This window comes from Grammomys surdaster, unplaced genomic scaffold (genome assembly GCF_004785775.1).
Source record: "Grammomys surdaster isolate TR1022 unplaced genomic scaffold, NIH_TR_1.0 173, whole genome shotgun sequence".
In the NCBI taxonomy this organism is placed as follows: domain Eukaryota; kingdom Metazoa; phylum Chordata; class Mammalia; order Rodentia; family Muridae; genus Grammomys; species Grammomys surdaster.
Window position 1 is genome coordinate 528,707 of NW_021604621.1, and position 15,356 is coordinate 544,062.

Consider the following 15,356-nt stretch of genomic DNA (forward strand, 5'->3'; position numbering starts at 1 on the left):
ATAGACATAGAGATAGAGATAGATAGAGATAGAGACAGAGATAGAGATAGAGACAGAGACAGAGACAGAGACAGAGATAGAGACAGAGATAGTGACAGAGACAGAGACAGAGATAGAGACAGAGACAGAGACAGAGATAGAGATAGAGATAGAAAACTAGAAAAGTAATCCTGGTGGTGGCGCACGCCTTTAATCCCAGGACTCAGGAGGCAGAGGCAGGCAGATCCCTCTGAGTTAAAGGCCAGCCTGGTCTACAGAGTGAGTTCTAGGATAGCCAGGACTACACAGAGAAACCCTGTCTCCAAAATCAAGACAAAACAAGAAATTAGATAAGTACTTGACCCCTGGGGGGTGGAGATGAGCATATTTGTGGACTGTTCTATTAAACAGACAAGTAATCCTTCTACATTACATTAAAAGTTTTTAGGGTTTTTGTGTTTAAAGCTCTAATATATTTTTAAATGTGTCCTATTTGCTATGCCCAAATTAAAAGACGTATCATAGACTTTCTCTTGTTATATTAGCTTTAAAGTTATGATCTTAATTCAGTTACATTATAGTTAAAACTGATCCGCTTCAAAGATTCTTCTCTATCCCAAACTACTCTAAGAGCATGAGTAAAGAATTTCTTCTTTTTAAACTATCATGTATATTTCACTATAATCTCTCTTATAGTTTATTTAACTGGCCAATGTATAAAATAACCATCATCTGGCAATCTTCAAACAATGTCAATATATATGAATGAAATTGTAAAGGATTCTAAGGCTGTCACAATAATGTTACATTCTATTATAACAATCACTTACAGCTACAGTCTCAGAATGTGCTATTTTCACCTTATTTACACAGCATTTAATCAACAAGAACCATTATTTCAACAGAATCAAGAAAGTTACAGAGATGTATGCAAAAAAGATCAAAATATGTCTCAGTATTTATCCACTCGACTCCAGAAAGTAAGATTAAAATGTACTTTATCATACTCCATTTGCTTATGAGAATTTAACAGTCTTGTAATACTATACCTCCGGATATTCCAAATGAGAACACGGGTGCCTTTTTTGCCTGGAATGGCATCGAACTGAGACAGCAGGTCTTTTTCACTGTTGAAAATCGAATAGTTCAAGATGGCTTCTAGGCTGGGCAAAGAATCCTCAGTAACAATCATTTTTTGTAAAAACAAATCAGTTAAAGAAAATGAATATCTTCTGAGGATGCTATCAAGAAGTAACAGTCATAATGAAACTCACTGGATCACAGAAAAGGTCATGAAACAAAAGGCCTAGCTGTAAAGAGGAAGAGGGCCAGTGGGAGGGGCCAAGAGGTGAGGCGGGAATAATCCAAACACATTATATACATGAGAATGTGATAATGAAACACATTATTACACAGTTACATAAATTAATATTAACAAAAAAAGTGCCTTTGGGGTTACGTGTAGACACAAAATGTACACACAAAGGATGGGCATTATTGCTACCAAAATAAAGGAAGTGAGAAGTTGGAAAGGCTGTTTATTCAAACAGCAAAATCAGTTATACTTGCAGAATATAGCTGCAAATATACAATGTAAACAAAGAAAGTACTAGATTTGAAAAAAAAGTTGAAAGTCAAAATTTTAAACTATCTGAAAGCAGTAAGTTTAACTTTTCTGGCTATATTGCTCCTATCAGAAATGAGAGCCATCTGGGTACATAGAAATGAACCATTCTGCTAGCAGATATGCTGGTAAGTGGGACATTTCTAGGAGCCTTTAGTAACAAAGGCTCTGAGAACTTTACCATGGAACAGGGGCTAGTCAAAGGATACTTTTATAAATTGAACTATAACAGTGAGAATTTGAACACGGGAGAAACATTCAACTTCTGCTAATGGCCCACTATTTAAAAAATTGATCTAATAAAGGGACATTTCAGTTAGGTCTGAGACATACCTCTTTAAATATAAAAAAAAGTATTTGAAATATGAAATATCAATTAACAGCTGGATTTGGCCGGAAGAAGAGATTCTGCCAAAGTAGTCAGACTAAGATTTAACCAATCACTCTCCATTTCTCGGAAGGATATTGCTTTGCTGGCTGAACGGAACAATTGGTACGATAACTGCCTGCGCCTGGATGCACTCCAGGTAGGTCTGTGACAGAAGTCCGACGGCGAGCGTACTCCCATTCTTGGTGAAGACAAGAGCGTCCTTTCCTAGTCGCATGGAACCCGACTTGAAACCATTACCAAAGACCCCGATGGGACACTGACTTTTCTTTATTACTTTATCTGTAAAGCCAAAGCTGAAATTACAGAAGAAAAAAAAAAAGGAAATGAGAAAGGTAAAAAGCATCCTGAAATAGTTAACAGAGAGAATTTGGCTAACACATGCAGACTAGCAACAAGTTCTTTTTCACACTTTTTGGTACTTCCAGGCAAAACATAGGAAATGACGATTAGGCTATGAGACCAATTTTCCAGTGCGGCTTGTTTGTACTTAAATATTAAATAGTTCTATATGCCAGACTCACACTTTGTAAATGCAATGCTCCTTCCTACTGGCTAACATAACGGGAAGTAGCCAAGTAGGCCTTGTACGGCTGCTTTTCTTGTTTCAATAAATCAGCCCTGACTGGTATGAGGTAGGGCTATATGAAGAGTAGTTTACCTGGAGAGAGTCATAAAAGCATAGTACTAAGTGAGGTCTTTGGACTAAACACCTTCTCATCTGGTCACACCACCCTCTAAGAATCTAAAAGGGATCGTTTATCTTGACAATTCAAACTCCACACCCAAAAGATAGCCCTCCCAATTTTAAGCCTCTGTTCCATCTGCTGGGACAGTTCACTGGAATACAGCCAGGGGATAAAAATAGGTAGTTCTGCTTGTGAATATCTGCAAACAGCTGCAGTATAAAGTCTCTCTTGTTCTATTAAAGGCCTCTCACTGAGTCACCTCAGTAAACTCTGTCATCAGCTTACTCTGTGAGTCAGAATCCTTTCCTTTCTTATGTTTTCCATTTAAATACTCTGATATGCATCCAAATAACAGAGTATAAGAATATTTAGACATGTGACACCTACAAAATGATCTTCCTTTTGTACCTTCCGCCACCATAAATAACATTGATTTTTGAGCCTTGTATGTCTCCAGATTACCCGATTTCACACTGTCACTAGTCTAATATTTACTGAACCCCTATGAGTTATGCATTATGTTAAACAGTGGAGACATAAATATTAATAAAACTGATATCCTTGTCCTCAAAACTGATAATTGATGGATTTCATGTATTACAGTTTAACTACTTCTTCACTATTAGTTAAAGACATATTGCCTCCACGTAACGCATCTGAGCAGGTTGGTTCTGGCCTTACTCCTTCCGGTGGGGAAAATGGTTCAACTACCTGTTTTCCATTTCCAGAAGACTGTGGTTTTATGTTTACTACCCAATAAAGGGGACCAGCTTTCAAATTTTCTGTTACATAATGTTATGTAATAATGTACTGATGTTCTCCAGGTCTCTGTGCATCTTATGAATAAATCTAATAGGAGATGAAAACAGTTTTCAGGGAAGTGGTAGAGAACACTGAGTTAACATTACATTTGGGCCTTAATGATTCTAGGAAGTGAGGCCTATAAAGTGGTAAAGTTCTGATATTTCATTCCTCTTGTAGAAGGGATGGCTGGAAAAGACAAGGTCGTTAGGAAGATAAAACTACAGTCTATGTAACATTAATTATAAAGTAATATTCAATCTTTAATTTTAAACTGATTCTAGGATTTCTTCTGAGAACTGGAGTGTACTGTTCCTTATCTGTACTCCACATCTAATGATAGCTTTAAAATTCAGAGCTCTTCATAAACAGGCCTTTTACCTGCCTCATGAAATGAATTTGTATGGTCATTTGTATTTAATAGGATTTTTTTTCTAATACCACAAAAAACTTTCAATTAAGCAGTCAAGGGAAAATGATACAACAGGCAACTGTCAATCTCTTATTTTCTAGTCTTTTCTACCATTTTTCAACTATTTTCTCCTGCTTGTGTATAAATCCTCATTGTATTAGTTACCTTAAGAAGATCAGATGATAAAAGTTGAAAAGGCAGGCTCAAAACCAAGATGGAAAAGGATAAAAGCAAGGACCAGAGGGATGGTAGCTTTTCACTTTCTTCTTTTCTCACTACATCTTCCGTGTGCTCTTTGATTTTTACCAAAGGTCTCACCTTAAGTATTCTGTTTAACTGAAAATACCTAATACAAAAGCACTCACCATGCTTGATGACAGAAATATGTGAGTAAAGTTTATATAGCTTTATATGGCTAAGATAATTTCAAAGGCACCATCTTGGCTTAGATGGTTCGTCTTCACTAAGTCCATCTTGTTCCATCCTCTCTCGTAACAAGTGACACTGTTTATAAGCCAAGGGACTTGGAGCCTAGCACTTTTGATGGAATACAAGAGCATAGCAACTTGCTCTTGACTACCCTGAAGATGTCAGGAATCTAGAATCTAGAGAGAGATGTAAATTGGGATGTTGACCAATGAAAGAAACCTTAGCATAAAACCCAGGGAAATACACAAGCAAACATTTACGTTTGTTTCCTAGATAGCCTGGTGATGTAACATGTACTATAAGTGACTGCAACTGACAAGCATACGGTTACTCTCCAGCTGCTGTTTTGGAACAGACCTACTGTGATACGTGATTCTGAGCAGAGGCAGCAAAGGCCTTCAATCCCTGGCTCTGTGCTTCTTTTTAATCCTTGATCTTTCAAAGGGGCTTTCCACCTTGCTGGGAAAGGCCATATAGGGTACATGCATGTCCTGATTTTCATACCATCCAAGAAGCTAAAAAGGACAGTAGACCTTAAAGAAACTGAATGAAAGGTCTTCTTTGATTTAGTTTCATTCTTCCCCCTTGAGAAGCTAAGGTTATACACATGGCCTTGCAGATGCCAGGCAAGTGCTGTGTCACTTAGGGGAAGTACCTAGTCAGCCCAGACTTTCCTTTTTGAGTTAAATTTTCATGGGATTCTGTGTTTATGAAAGAAACTACTCCTTCAGTTACACACCCTGGTTTATCAGCCAGAAAACAGGAAGAGAAGCATAATGAGTCAGGAAAACAGGCACAGGATACCAATAAATGTTAGAGGTCAACCTGCAGTGACAGGCGCAATGATTTTGCATACTCTGCACAATGGCTTTTATTATTTTTTTCCAAATACAAAGTAAGTATGCCATAAGATGAAAAATAGAAAACATAATTTATACGGTAATCTTCAAAATGACCTGTAAAGTTAAGAGTGTTTTTTTTTCCCACTCAAAAATTGTGGTGAGCTAGGGCTATATAGACCAGTTAGAACAATACCTGCTGGTCATGTGCAAGGCACTGCTAGAAAAACAATTGTAGGAAGTAGAGTCTTGTGGTAGACGTTAGGATTCGACTAAATGATCTTCTTTAAATAAATGATATCTTTTAGCTGATTCACGTTTACTCTGAGATAAAATCACAAGTAATACCCAGTATATACACTACATTAAATATCCATTGACAGTGTTTTCTAAAATTAAATTTTAAATATAAAGAACAACTGCTCTAACACTAACCCTAGCCCTATTTTGAATGGGATGATATCGATCTTTCATATCTTGCCTCAAATGTCATTTTATGAGCCATCAAGATGTCTCAGCAGGCAAAGGCGCTTTCACCAAACTGGAACTTAACCCTGAGTCTTCTGGAAGAGCAGCCAGTGCTCTTAAATACTGAGCCATCTCTGAAGCCCCTGAAATGATTTTTAAACCATCCTCTTCTTTCCTTCTATCTTGGAACTGTATCGACTTTCATATAAATAATTGCACAGAAAAAAAATGGAAGGTGTTTGTATTCGCTGCACCTACTGTTTGATGCCCATGTAACTGGGGTAAGATGCTATGGGAGGAAGTCAGTCGGGTGTTCTTTAGTAGACGCTATGGGGATGGCTTGGTGAGTAAACTGTGTGATGTGTAAGCAAGAGGACCAGAGTTCAGGTCTCCAGTACCCACAAAAACCTGCACTCCACAGAGCATGCCTATAATCCCATCACTGAGGATGTGGAAGCAGAGGTTTATCTGGGGATGGCTGGCAAGCTAGTCTAGCTGAAGGAAATTGAGGTTCAATAAGAGACACTGTTGGGGCAAAAAAAAATGGAGAGTAATTTGGGAAGACATCTGACATCAACCTCTGGCCTCCACGCATGGACATGCATGTGCACACAGATACACAAACATGTCCATACATGTAAACACATACAAAAACAGGTGGCTGGGTGACCAGCAATTTTAGGGAAAATATAGCAATGTAGAATTAGACATAAATATTGTACTTCTAGCCTACTAAAATTGTCTTCCTTTTAGTATGCACTATTAATTTTAGGGAATAAGACAGATCCCAGGTGCTGGGATTACAGGCATGCACTTCCATACCTGGCACTCAAATAGTCTTCTAATTAAGAGAGACTAAGAGAAGAAGATCTGGAGAGATAGGTCAGCGGTTAACAGCACCAGCTGTTTTTCCAAAGGACCTAAGTACAATTCCCAGTACCTACATGGAGGCTCACAGCTGTTTGTAAGTCAAGCTCTGGGGGATCTGAGATATATACATGTAGGCAAAATACCCATACACATAAAACAAAATATTTTTTTTAAAATAGAGACTAAGACAAAAGATATAGACTGCTTAGTAGTAAAACATAACCACTTACTTTGACCAAATGTTATTTTTGTTTCTTTGAAAGATCAAAGGGATCTCCCCATAAACAGCTAATGCATAAAACTTTCACATAAAACTACAACACAATGAACTTGTTTTTCATTTTTTGAGGATGCTGAGCCCCTTCCCTCCTCCTCAGCTCGGCCCCATTGTTACCCACGTTTTACACACTCTAGCTCAGGAAGCACATGGAGAGTTAACAACCACATCTGCTAGAAAGGAAAAATAAAGACGGAAAGAATTGAAGAAACACCCATCTTGCACAGAGTGATAGGGGAAGACAATAAAGCACAAACGTTCTCAACCACGAATGTTTAAAAAGAATGAAATGAACTCGGTATGGTGATATGAATTTATCTTCAGCTTATCAATAGCTAGAAAATACCATTTCTCAATTCTGCGGTTGTACTGTAAAACCTTCTAAGATTGTGTATGAGAATTCCATCTATTTCTCTTTCACAGTTCTAACACGTGAGTCATTCCAGCTCCAACACGAGTTTAGGTGACTTAGGAACTGAGAAAGTTCTTAGATAAATGAAGAAATTCAGGTTGTCACTTAGACCATTTTCTTCCCTTTCTTACCTGGTCAAATCCGACTGGCCCTTTACATCTCAGTTTGAAGGGCAGGCTAACTAGAAGACATTTAAAGACTTCCATGGTCAGATTGGGTTCCTCTGTGGACTTACCCCATGAATCTCATGCTTTCCTATTATTATGCTTTTAGGATTTTATTATGGTTACTTGCTTTAATCATCTTAATTGCCAGCTGGATTCTATGTTCCATGAAGGCAGAAATATTGTCTGCTTCACGATCCATATCTTGACACTAAGATATGTTTAATAAATGTTCATAGGGTAAATTGAAGTAAGTTAAAATATTATGAAAAGTTATCAGGCCTTAAATAGTGTTTGTGAAGCCAAGATTAAAAAAAAAAAAAGAAAAGACATTTTTACCTGAGCATTCTGTGGAGCTTGTGAGGTGTCATGCCACATCCGTCATCAGTAAAAGTCAAACAAGGTTTTTTCTTGACTTCCTCAACATCTATAAAGACTGTCCTGGCAGACACATCTGGATCCACAGCATTATCTGCAAAAGGTAGACAGACATTTGTAATATTAGATCCCCCTTTCAATAATCTATCAAAATCTCCAGTTCAGTATCAAGAGACATAAATCTGTCTTTAATTCCTTCCTACGAATTATTCCTTTGCTTAAGGAAGCAGGAATTGTGGCCCGCTTACTGAGTTATGGAGGACAGCAGACAAGATGGCCAATGGAGCCACGCAGTTGATTGACAGTTTTCATATAGTAGATGACACTGCAATCTGACTTTCTCTCTACAAAAGTCGGGGGCTACAGAAAATGTGTTATTTGCTTTGGTTTGGCTTTCTTGCCTCTCAAGATATTTTACAGCTCATGACCAGGAAAACATAGCCAGGGTGAAAAAGTTGATCCAGCGTTTGTGTAAAAATGGATGTATCCTATGCTCATTGCAGTTCCTTTATAAAAAATGACTTCCTACTTTTTAATATCACCTCCTCTGTTAAAGAGCATGGGTATTGGTGTGGTGGTACACACCTTTAATCACAACAGTCTTGAGGCAGAGGCAGGTGGATTTCTGTGAGTTCCAGGACAGGCAGGTATACATAGTGAGAACCTGTCTCAAAAAAGAGGATAAGGGGGTGGATTTTTTGCAATCTCTTTTTATAAGGATCTGAAGGAGTCAGGGGTTAAAATTAAAACATGTAATTGACTGTTTAAATCTCAGGCATGGCAGTGAATCTGTTTAGAAAGGCTGACTCTGGTGCTTTTCTCTGTACTAAATGTGAGACTGTCTACCCTCTAAAATGCAAAACTGAATTAAAGTAGAAAACTGCATAGAATCTTCCATGGTTCCTTCTGAAGTACATCTTCACAAACAGCTGATTATTTAAGACTCCAAAGACATCAAACTTAACCAGATTAAATGTGTCATGTCCTCCATGTCAGAGAATGAATGACACTATCTGAAAGGCCACATCTATTGCCATAGGCACTGGTTTACACAGTCATTAACACACGTGGCTTGTTAGTCTCATTAGGGCTCACTAGCCCTGTTAGAAGTACATTCTATACAAAAGGTTGTATATTATTGTTTGAATATGGCTTGCCCCCTAAAGGTTTATGTGCTGGAAGTTCCATCTCTGATGTAGTAATGAGATGAGTAGTAATGAACAGAGCCTTTAAGAAGCAAGGTCTAGTATGAGGTAATTAGATCAGTGAGTATGCTACCTTGGAAGGGAGTAGCTCTGTCAGATCAGAAAGGACTAGATTAGTTTCCACTAAAATGGGTTGTTTCAGTCCGAGGCCACCCTGTGTGTTTGGCTCCTTTCTGTACATGTTGAGCTCTGTTTTGACTTCTCTGGCACATTGCGATGCCTTGTGATGCAGTTAGGGGCCCTTTCAGGGCTGCTGGCATGATGCCATTTGGACCTTCTAGGCACCAGAACCGTGATCCAAATAAACTTATTTACAATGCATTGATCCTTGGGAATTTTGCTACAGTGACACAAAATGGACTTACACAGCTAGATACCTAAGTTATTTCTATTTCTAATAGTTTTCTAAGCAATACCTTCCCTTCTATATATCTATATATCTTTCTCTTGCAGACATTCTATAGGGCCTTTACTGATACCATATAACCAGTTTAAGATAGCCATGTGGAATTCTGGTTGCATTTTTGCATCAATATCGTTGATCAAATCATGCCATTTCCTCCATCAGCAACATCTCTTACAATCAAAATATACATTTTTTTAACAATACAATTATCAGTATCAGTTACAACCACTCAGATGTGTGGAATGTCTGCCAAATAAAATGAGACACAGTGCAGTGCTGTCAAAGTCATTGATAAAATTGTCACTGGCTGTGATCTGAAAAAATCTGGACAGCTCTAGAAGGGTTCCAAGGTCTACTAGAGTCAATCTGTAAGGTCCAAGTAGGACTTAAGCCCCATATAAATGTGGCAATGGCACTGCGACTATATTTGCGAAGTTACCTGTTGGTACATAATGGTGGCATTAACAGAAATGTAGTTTTTTTTAAAATTGGATATTTTATTTACATTTCAAATGTTATCCCCTTTCCCAGTTTCTCCTCTGCAAACTCTCTATCCCATCCTCCTCCCACTGCTTCTATGAGGGTGCTCCCCCACAGGTTTTTCTTTTCCTTAACCATCAGAAGGACCTAGCATTTTTATATCTGTCAGCATTCAGGAAATTTTACTTGGCACGCAGGCTTTTATCAGTCACTCCTACTGGTAGACAGCCAAAGCCATTGAGACCAATACAACTTGTCAACCAGCTGGATATCATTTATACATGGAAAATGATGAATATCAGACACTTTTTCCTAATACTTTGTGGACATTCACAATTCAACCATGTAACACACACTGACTCCAATTATACATTTATACACTGGGACATGAAATGAATCAATGTGCGGGTTTCTAACAAAATCAATAAAATCAATTCATTTTTTTTCTCTGTCTCTCTCTAATGAAAGTTTTGGCCAAACGTTACTAGGTTGTTTTTGTTTGTTTGTTTTATAGGAGTGTATCAAAGAATCTGAGCAGAGGCTGTTCAGGAGTTACATGGTAGCTGTCTGGAGCAGTCATACATGAGCTGAGAGTTCACAAAGTGGAGAAAGTATGGGTCCCAAGAGAGGTCAGCGTCTGATGGAATAAAAGAAAAATAGATATCAGCAGGCATGGGCTGACAGACAGAGCTATCTGGTTCTATGTGGCCTTCCATCAACAAATGAAATGATAACAACTCGAGCAGCCTCACCTCAGTGAATGAATTCACAAGGTACTAACATGGCAGGCAGGTTCAATCCTACCCCTTGCTGTTCATCTCTGAAAAAAATCGATCAACATGTAGCACATCTTATCATATCCCAGGGACTCTATTGTCTACCTGAGCCCAGACCATTTAGGCTAAGAACAGATATAATGAGAGAACACTTAATCTTCTTTACCTAGTAGCTGGGTGAGAGCTGCCCTATCTTCATCTGTCTAGTCTGGCTTCACAATTCCATAGACTAGCAGAGTCTTAACTCTCCTGTCCTGGTCAATGCCAATCCCTTAGTGAGGCTCTATCTCCACCTTGCCTTTGACTATCAAATTACTTTAGTAAGAACACGAGAATCCTTAAGATTCTAAGCTGGTGCACACGCACCCAGTCCACAGGATCCCTTGTCTTCTAAAAAAGTTCTGTAACAGAAGATTCATACCTCATCAGAACCTGGCGGGGAGTGGGGGTGGGGAGATGTTTAGCAAGTTGTTCAGTGACAAGAGAGATAAAGAATGGGAGACTGCTTTGAAATGGTATTTCACAAGCCTCCTATCTGTTCCTGTTCCAGTTCATGGATATTTGCACGGTTGTCAGGGACAGGCTATTGCACTATAAGACAACGTGCAAACACGTAGATGTATAAAAAGTAAGGTCGTCATTTTTGGTCATAAGGCTACTTTTACACACAGAGAGACAGAGAGAGACCGAGAGACCGAGAGAGAGAGAGAGACAGAGACAGAGACAGAGAGAGACAAAGAGAGACAGAGAGAGACAGAGAGATTGAGATTCCACATTCAAATGGCAAGCATGAATCTCAAAATCCACCTTAGGGACTGGAGTTTTAGCTCAGTGGTATGTGTGAAACTGTGAGTTTGATTTCTATTTAAAAAGCTTTTTTTTTTTTTTTTCTGAGGCTGAAGAGATATCTCAGTGGTTAAAATCAATTGCTGCTCTTGCAGAGAATCTGGGCTTGGTTCCCAGTACCCACATGGTGGCTTACAACTGTCTATAATTCCAGTTTGAGGGGAAATGACACCTACTTTTCGTCTCTATGGGCACGGCACTCATGCATGTGGTACACTTAAATACATGGTGAAACACTCGTACTCATAAAAAAAGAAATCTTTTTTAAAGTCACTTTTAATCCATCTGTCTTCCTGGTCTATATGCCCTCAGGCTGTTACATCTTGCCCTTTCTACTCTTATAGTCGTTTTCTTAAGGTACAAGGTTTAATCTCTCTCGTTTGTATTACTGCAATTGCCTCAAAATCAGTCATTAAAATCCACATCTCCAGCTACACTCCTGTAAGACTGACCATCCTGAAGCAGAGATCTAATCAGGATTTGTCCTTGTCAGGCTAACAGGTCAAATGCCAAGCCTCTCAGTCATATCCTGGTTCCAGCTCACCTTTCTAACCTCATTTCCTACTCGGAATTTGAAGTAAAATGACCTGTGTTTGTGGCCCAAACGTGCCACTTACTAGATATGTAACCTTAGAAAAGTACACTAATTTCCCAGACCTTTGTTTACTCAACTTGGAAAGAAAAAAAAATGCCACCCACTTCCAAGGATAAAGCCACAAAGATGTTTTCAAAAGCTCTTTGTAAACTCTTTTAAAAAGGTGTACAGTTTCCTATTTGTGAACTCGGAACTCTAATTAAATTCGAAGACCGAGAAGATATTCTTCCTACTTTTGCTCATCTACTTGTTTCTTGTGAGTGGAATGTTCCTACACTCACCGTATCCACATGTCCCAACCCTTCGAACCCCTCGAATCTCTTCTCAAGTGTCCCCTTCTTCACAAAGCCTTTCTGACCCTTCTGGTCCTGATAAAGTTAAGTCACTCCTCTTCCATCTGTACTCTCACAGCACATGTGGGCATCTCTTTGCACAAGTCCTTTTCTACTTGGTTGCTACAGAAATGGTAAAAACCTTTTTACATGTTTCATCATACTTGTTAATAAAGTAGATCTTAATTATATTCGTTTTTTCTACCTATCTCGGTGACCCCGTGCATAGTAGGTGTTTAATAAATGTTTATCAAATGAATGACTGCCTAATAATTAATAAGGAAGTAGAGAAAACAATTTAAGGAAAAGCCAAAATGAAAGTTTGGGATTACCAGTCAACAGTCTGATGTTCCTTTTCTCTGTTACTTGGTTTAAAAAATATATATAACACATAAATACACATATGTATGTATATAATATATGCACATTCCCATCCATGATAGCCATCTTAGACCAGGTCTATGTTTTTTAATTTAATGCTTTAAAAGTATTGTACAGTGAGCCGAGTGCAGTGGCATGTGTCTGTAATCCCAGTATTGGGAGGCAGACCCAGGCAGATCTCTGTGTGCTGACTGCCAGCCTGGTCTGCACAGCAAATTTCAGGCCAGCTGGACTGAGACGCTATCTGAGAGAGAGAGAGAGAGAGAGAGAGAGAGAGAGAGAGAGAGAGAGAGGAGACCATATGGAAAAACCTAAAAGATAGAGTCACCTCAGTCTGGAAATTCCAGCTATATCATCAATGCCACTTTCCTCCTGAACTTTCTAGAAAGCAATCAGCAACCTACTCTATACCATTTTGGATTATAGCCAAACTAATCATCAGAATTCTCCATCACCTTCCAAATAACTCTTCTGACTCTTCCTGTGGCTCACCGAGATCTTTACAAAAACAAGTCTCTTGGCATGGCCACCGCGGTGGCTTATGTCCCCACTGGGGTTCATTCATGTAGCTCTGAAACCATTTTTAAGAGTCTTGTTCTGTGCTAACTAGTCCCATAAATCTGTCTCCCTTCTTTCAGTTTTTGAAATATTTATAATGTGCTTGCGTTGCTGAATTTTGCGCAGAACTGCTTTTCATCTTTGCCTTTTGAACACTACATTAGTGCAGAAGCGATACATTCAGCTCCAAGGAATCAAGTGAAAATATTTTTTATTTTTTGAGCAAGCACCGGTGCACCCAGAGGTTAAGTCCTTAAGGCCTCCGTATTCATTCCAGCGGTGTGAGGGCGCTCGTGGACTACGGACCCAGCCCTCTGCAGTCTCCGGGAGCCAAATGCACTCGTGTCATCATCTCTTAAGAGATGGCCCATCATTCCTAGACTTTAGTCTCTAAAGTTAAAGAAGTCGTTTCCAGATCTTTCCAACTACTCTACACGGTCCTCTGCACTGTTCCTTTGCCAGCCTGGGGCTCTCTGTTGGTCGCCAGCCTTGGTCGAGTCCAGGCGCCTCGGGGCCCGATATTTTTATGCATTGCTCTTTGATTATTAACTAAAAATCCTAAAGTGACTGGAACATCACGAACCAGGCAGAACAACGGCGCGGGAACCCTACCAAACTCTTGGTACACACCTCGCTTCCTTGGCTTCCCGGGCACGATCTAGCCCTGTCGCCCCCCCTCCACCCTACCCTACCCCACCCTACCCTACCCTCCCTGTCCCCCCCCCCAAGAGAACAGCGTGCCCAAGGCCCCCCAGCCCGCTCCGGGCGGACCCGCCCCACGCGCCTCGTGCATTCCTCTCGTGTCCACCGCACCACGCTGGCACCTCTGTCCTGGGCTTGCGACCCGCCACCCGGCCCGCCCTCGTCACTCACCTAGCAGCTCTGCGATGGCACTGAAGGGTCGCGTGTGGCTGCTGGAGTTGCTCTGGAGGTAGCGGGGGCTCATCTGGGGGCGAGAGAAGGTCCCGTCCCGCGTGAGGCCTCGGCTCGCCCGGCCCTCCCCATGCGCCCCCCGCAGCCCTGGGACCCGGGCGCGCTCGCGCGAGTCCGTCCCCTCGGGGGCCCCTGAACCTACCGTGCTCAGGCGGATCCTGAAGGCCTGCGGGACGCTGCCCGCCCGGGCCAGTCCCCCTCCTGGCGTTCCGGGGCCCGCAGGGGCCCCTCGGTACAGGAGCATTTTTTTGGCCGCCAGGATACCGGTTTGCTGCTGCCGGACCCCTGGGCCGGCTGTCCCCGCACTAGATCGCGCTGTCCCCCGACTCGCAGCTGGCGGTGGCCGTCCCGGACTGGCCCTCTCTCGTTCCCACTCGCAGCTGGCGGAGGCGGGGCGCGCTGCAGCCACCTGTCCCCAGCGGGAGGGGTGAAGCCGGAGGAACCCAGCGTCTGCCCGCCCCGCCTTGTCAGCACCTCTCCTGACCCACCGACTGCCAGGGCTGCCCCTGGGCCGTACAGAAATATGGCGATCTCCTGACAGACGCTCCTCCATCCCCGCCCCTAATTAATTCTTGGCGTTTGCCATAGGCCAGGCGGCCGAGCGGGAAAGCGCGAGGGGAGGGGGGATGGCGGTGCGTGGGGAGGGGCGGGAATGTGGCAAGAGGAGGGAGAGCGTGCATGGGATTTCTGGAGTCCCACTTAGGCTGCATGACTAACAGGCAGGATAAGACAAGTCTTTCAATTTCGAAGGACTGCAGTTTTGCTATCTGGGAAGATAGTAGACTGGAGCTAAGGAAAATTATTCCCACTAGCTGCTTCGAAAGTGTATGGAAACACCAGGAACTTTCTAGAATGCAATTGGCAAACTGCCTAAGGATCCTTCACACAGGCAGGGAGACTTTATAATAGGAGAAACTGAATTTATCTTGCTGCAAATAGGGGATTGGTTACGTTATAGAATGTGCATAAAGTAAGATCCAGCTTTATGCACTTGTGCTCTTGGGGGGCGCATCGTTTGCACCCCATTTATATTTCAAGGCCAAACACTGAAGCCTGGTGTCTCTGGGGCTGCCGTTACAAACTCACGCTACCATGCTCATACATGTACAAGCAC

General features: G+C 41.2%; 1 protein-coding gene across 1 annotated transcript in view; it reads right to left on the reverse strand.

Moving 5' to 3' along the window:
• The window catches only part of Morc4 (MORC family CW-type zinc finger 4), a 50,873-nt gene extending 36,078 nt beyond the window's left edge, over positions 1-14,795 (reverse strand). The window contains exons 1-4 of the mRNA XM_028767508.1: positions 14,183-14,795; positions 7,692-7,824; positions 2,072-2,287; positions 1,029-1,175 (exon numbers count right to left, since the gene is read on the reverse strand). Of these exons, the coding sequence (XP_028623341.1) occupies positions 1,029-1,175; positions 2,072-2,287; positions 7,692-7,824; positions 14,183-14,795 (1,109 nt within the window). The remainder of the gene's footprint in view (positions 1-1,028; positions 1,176-2,071; positions 2,288-7,691; positions 7,825-14,182) is intronic.
• Between the last annotated feature and the right edge of the window lie 561 nt (positions 14,796-15,356).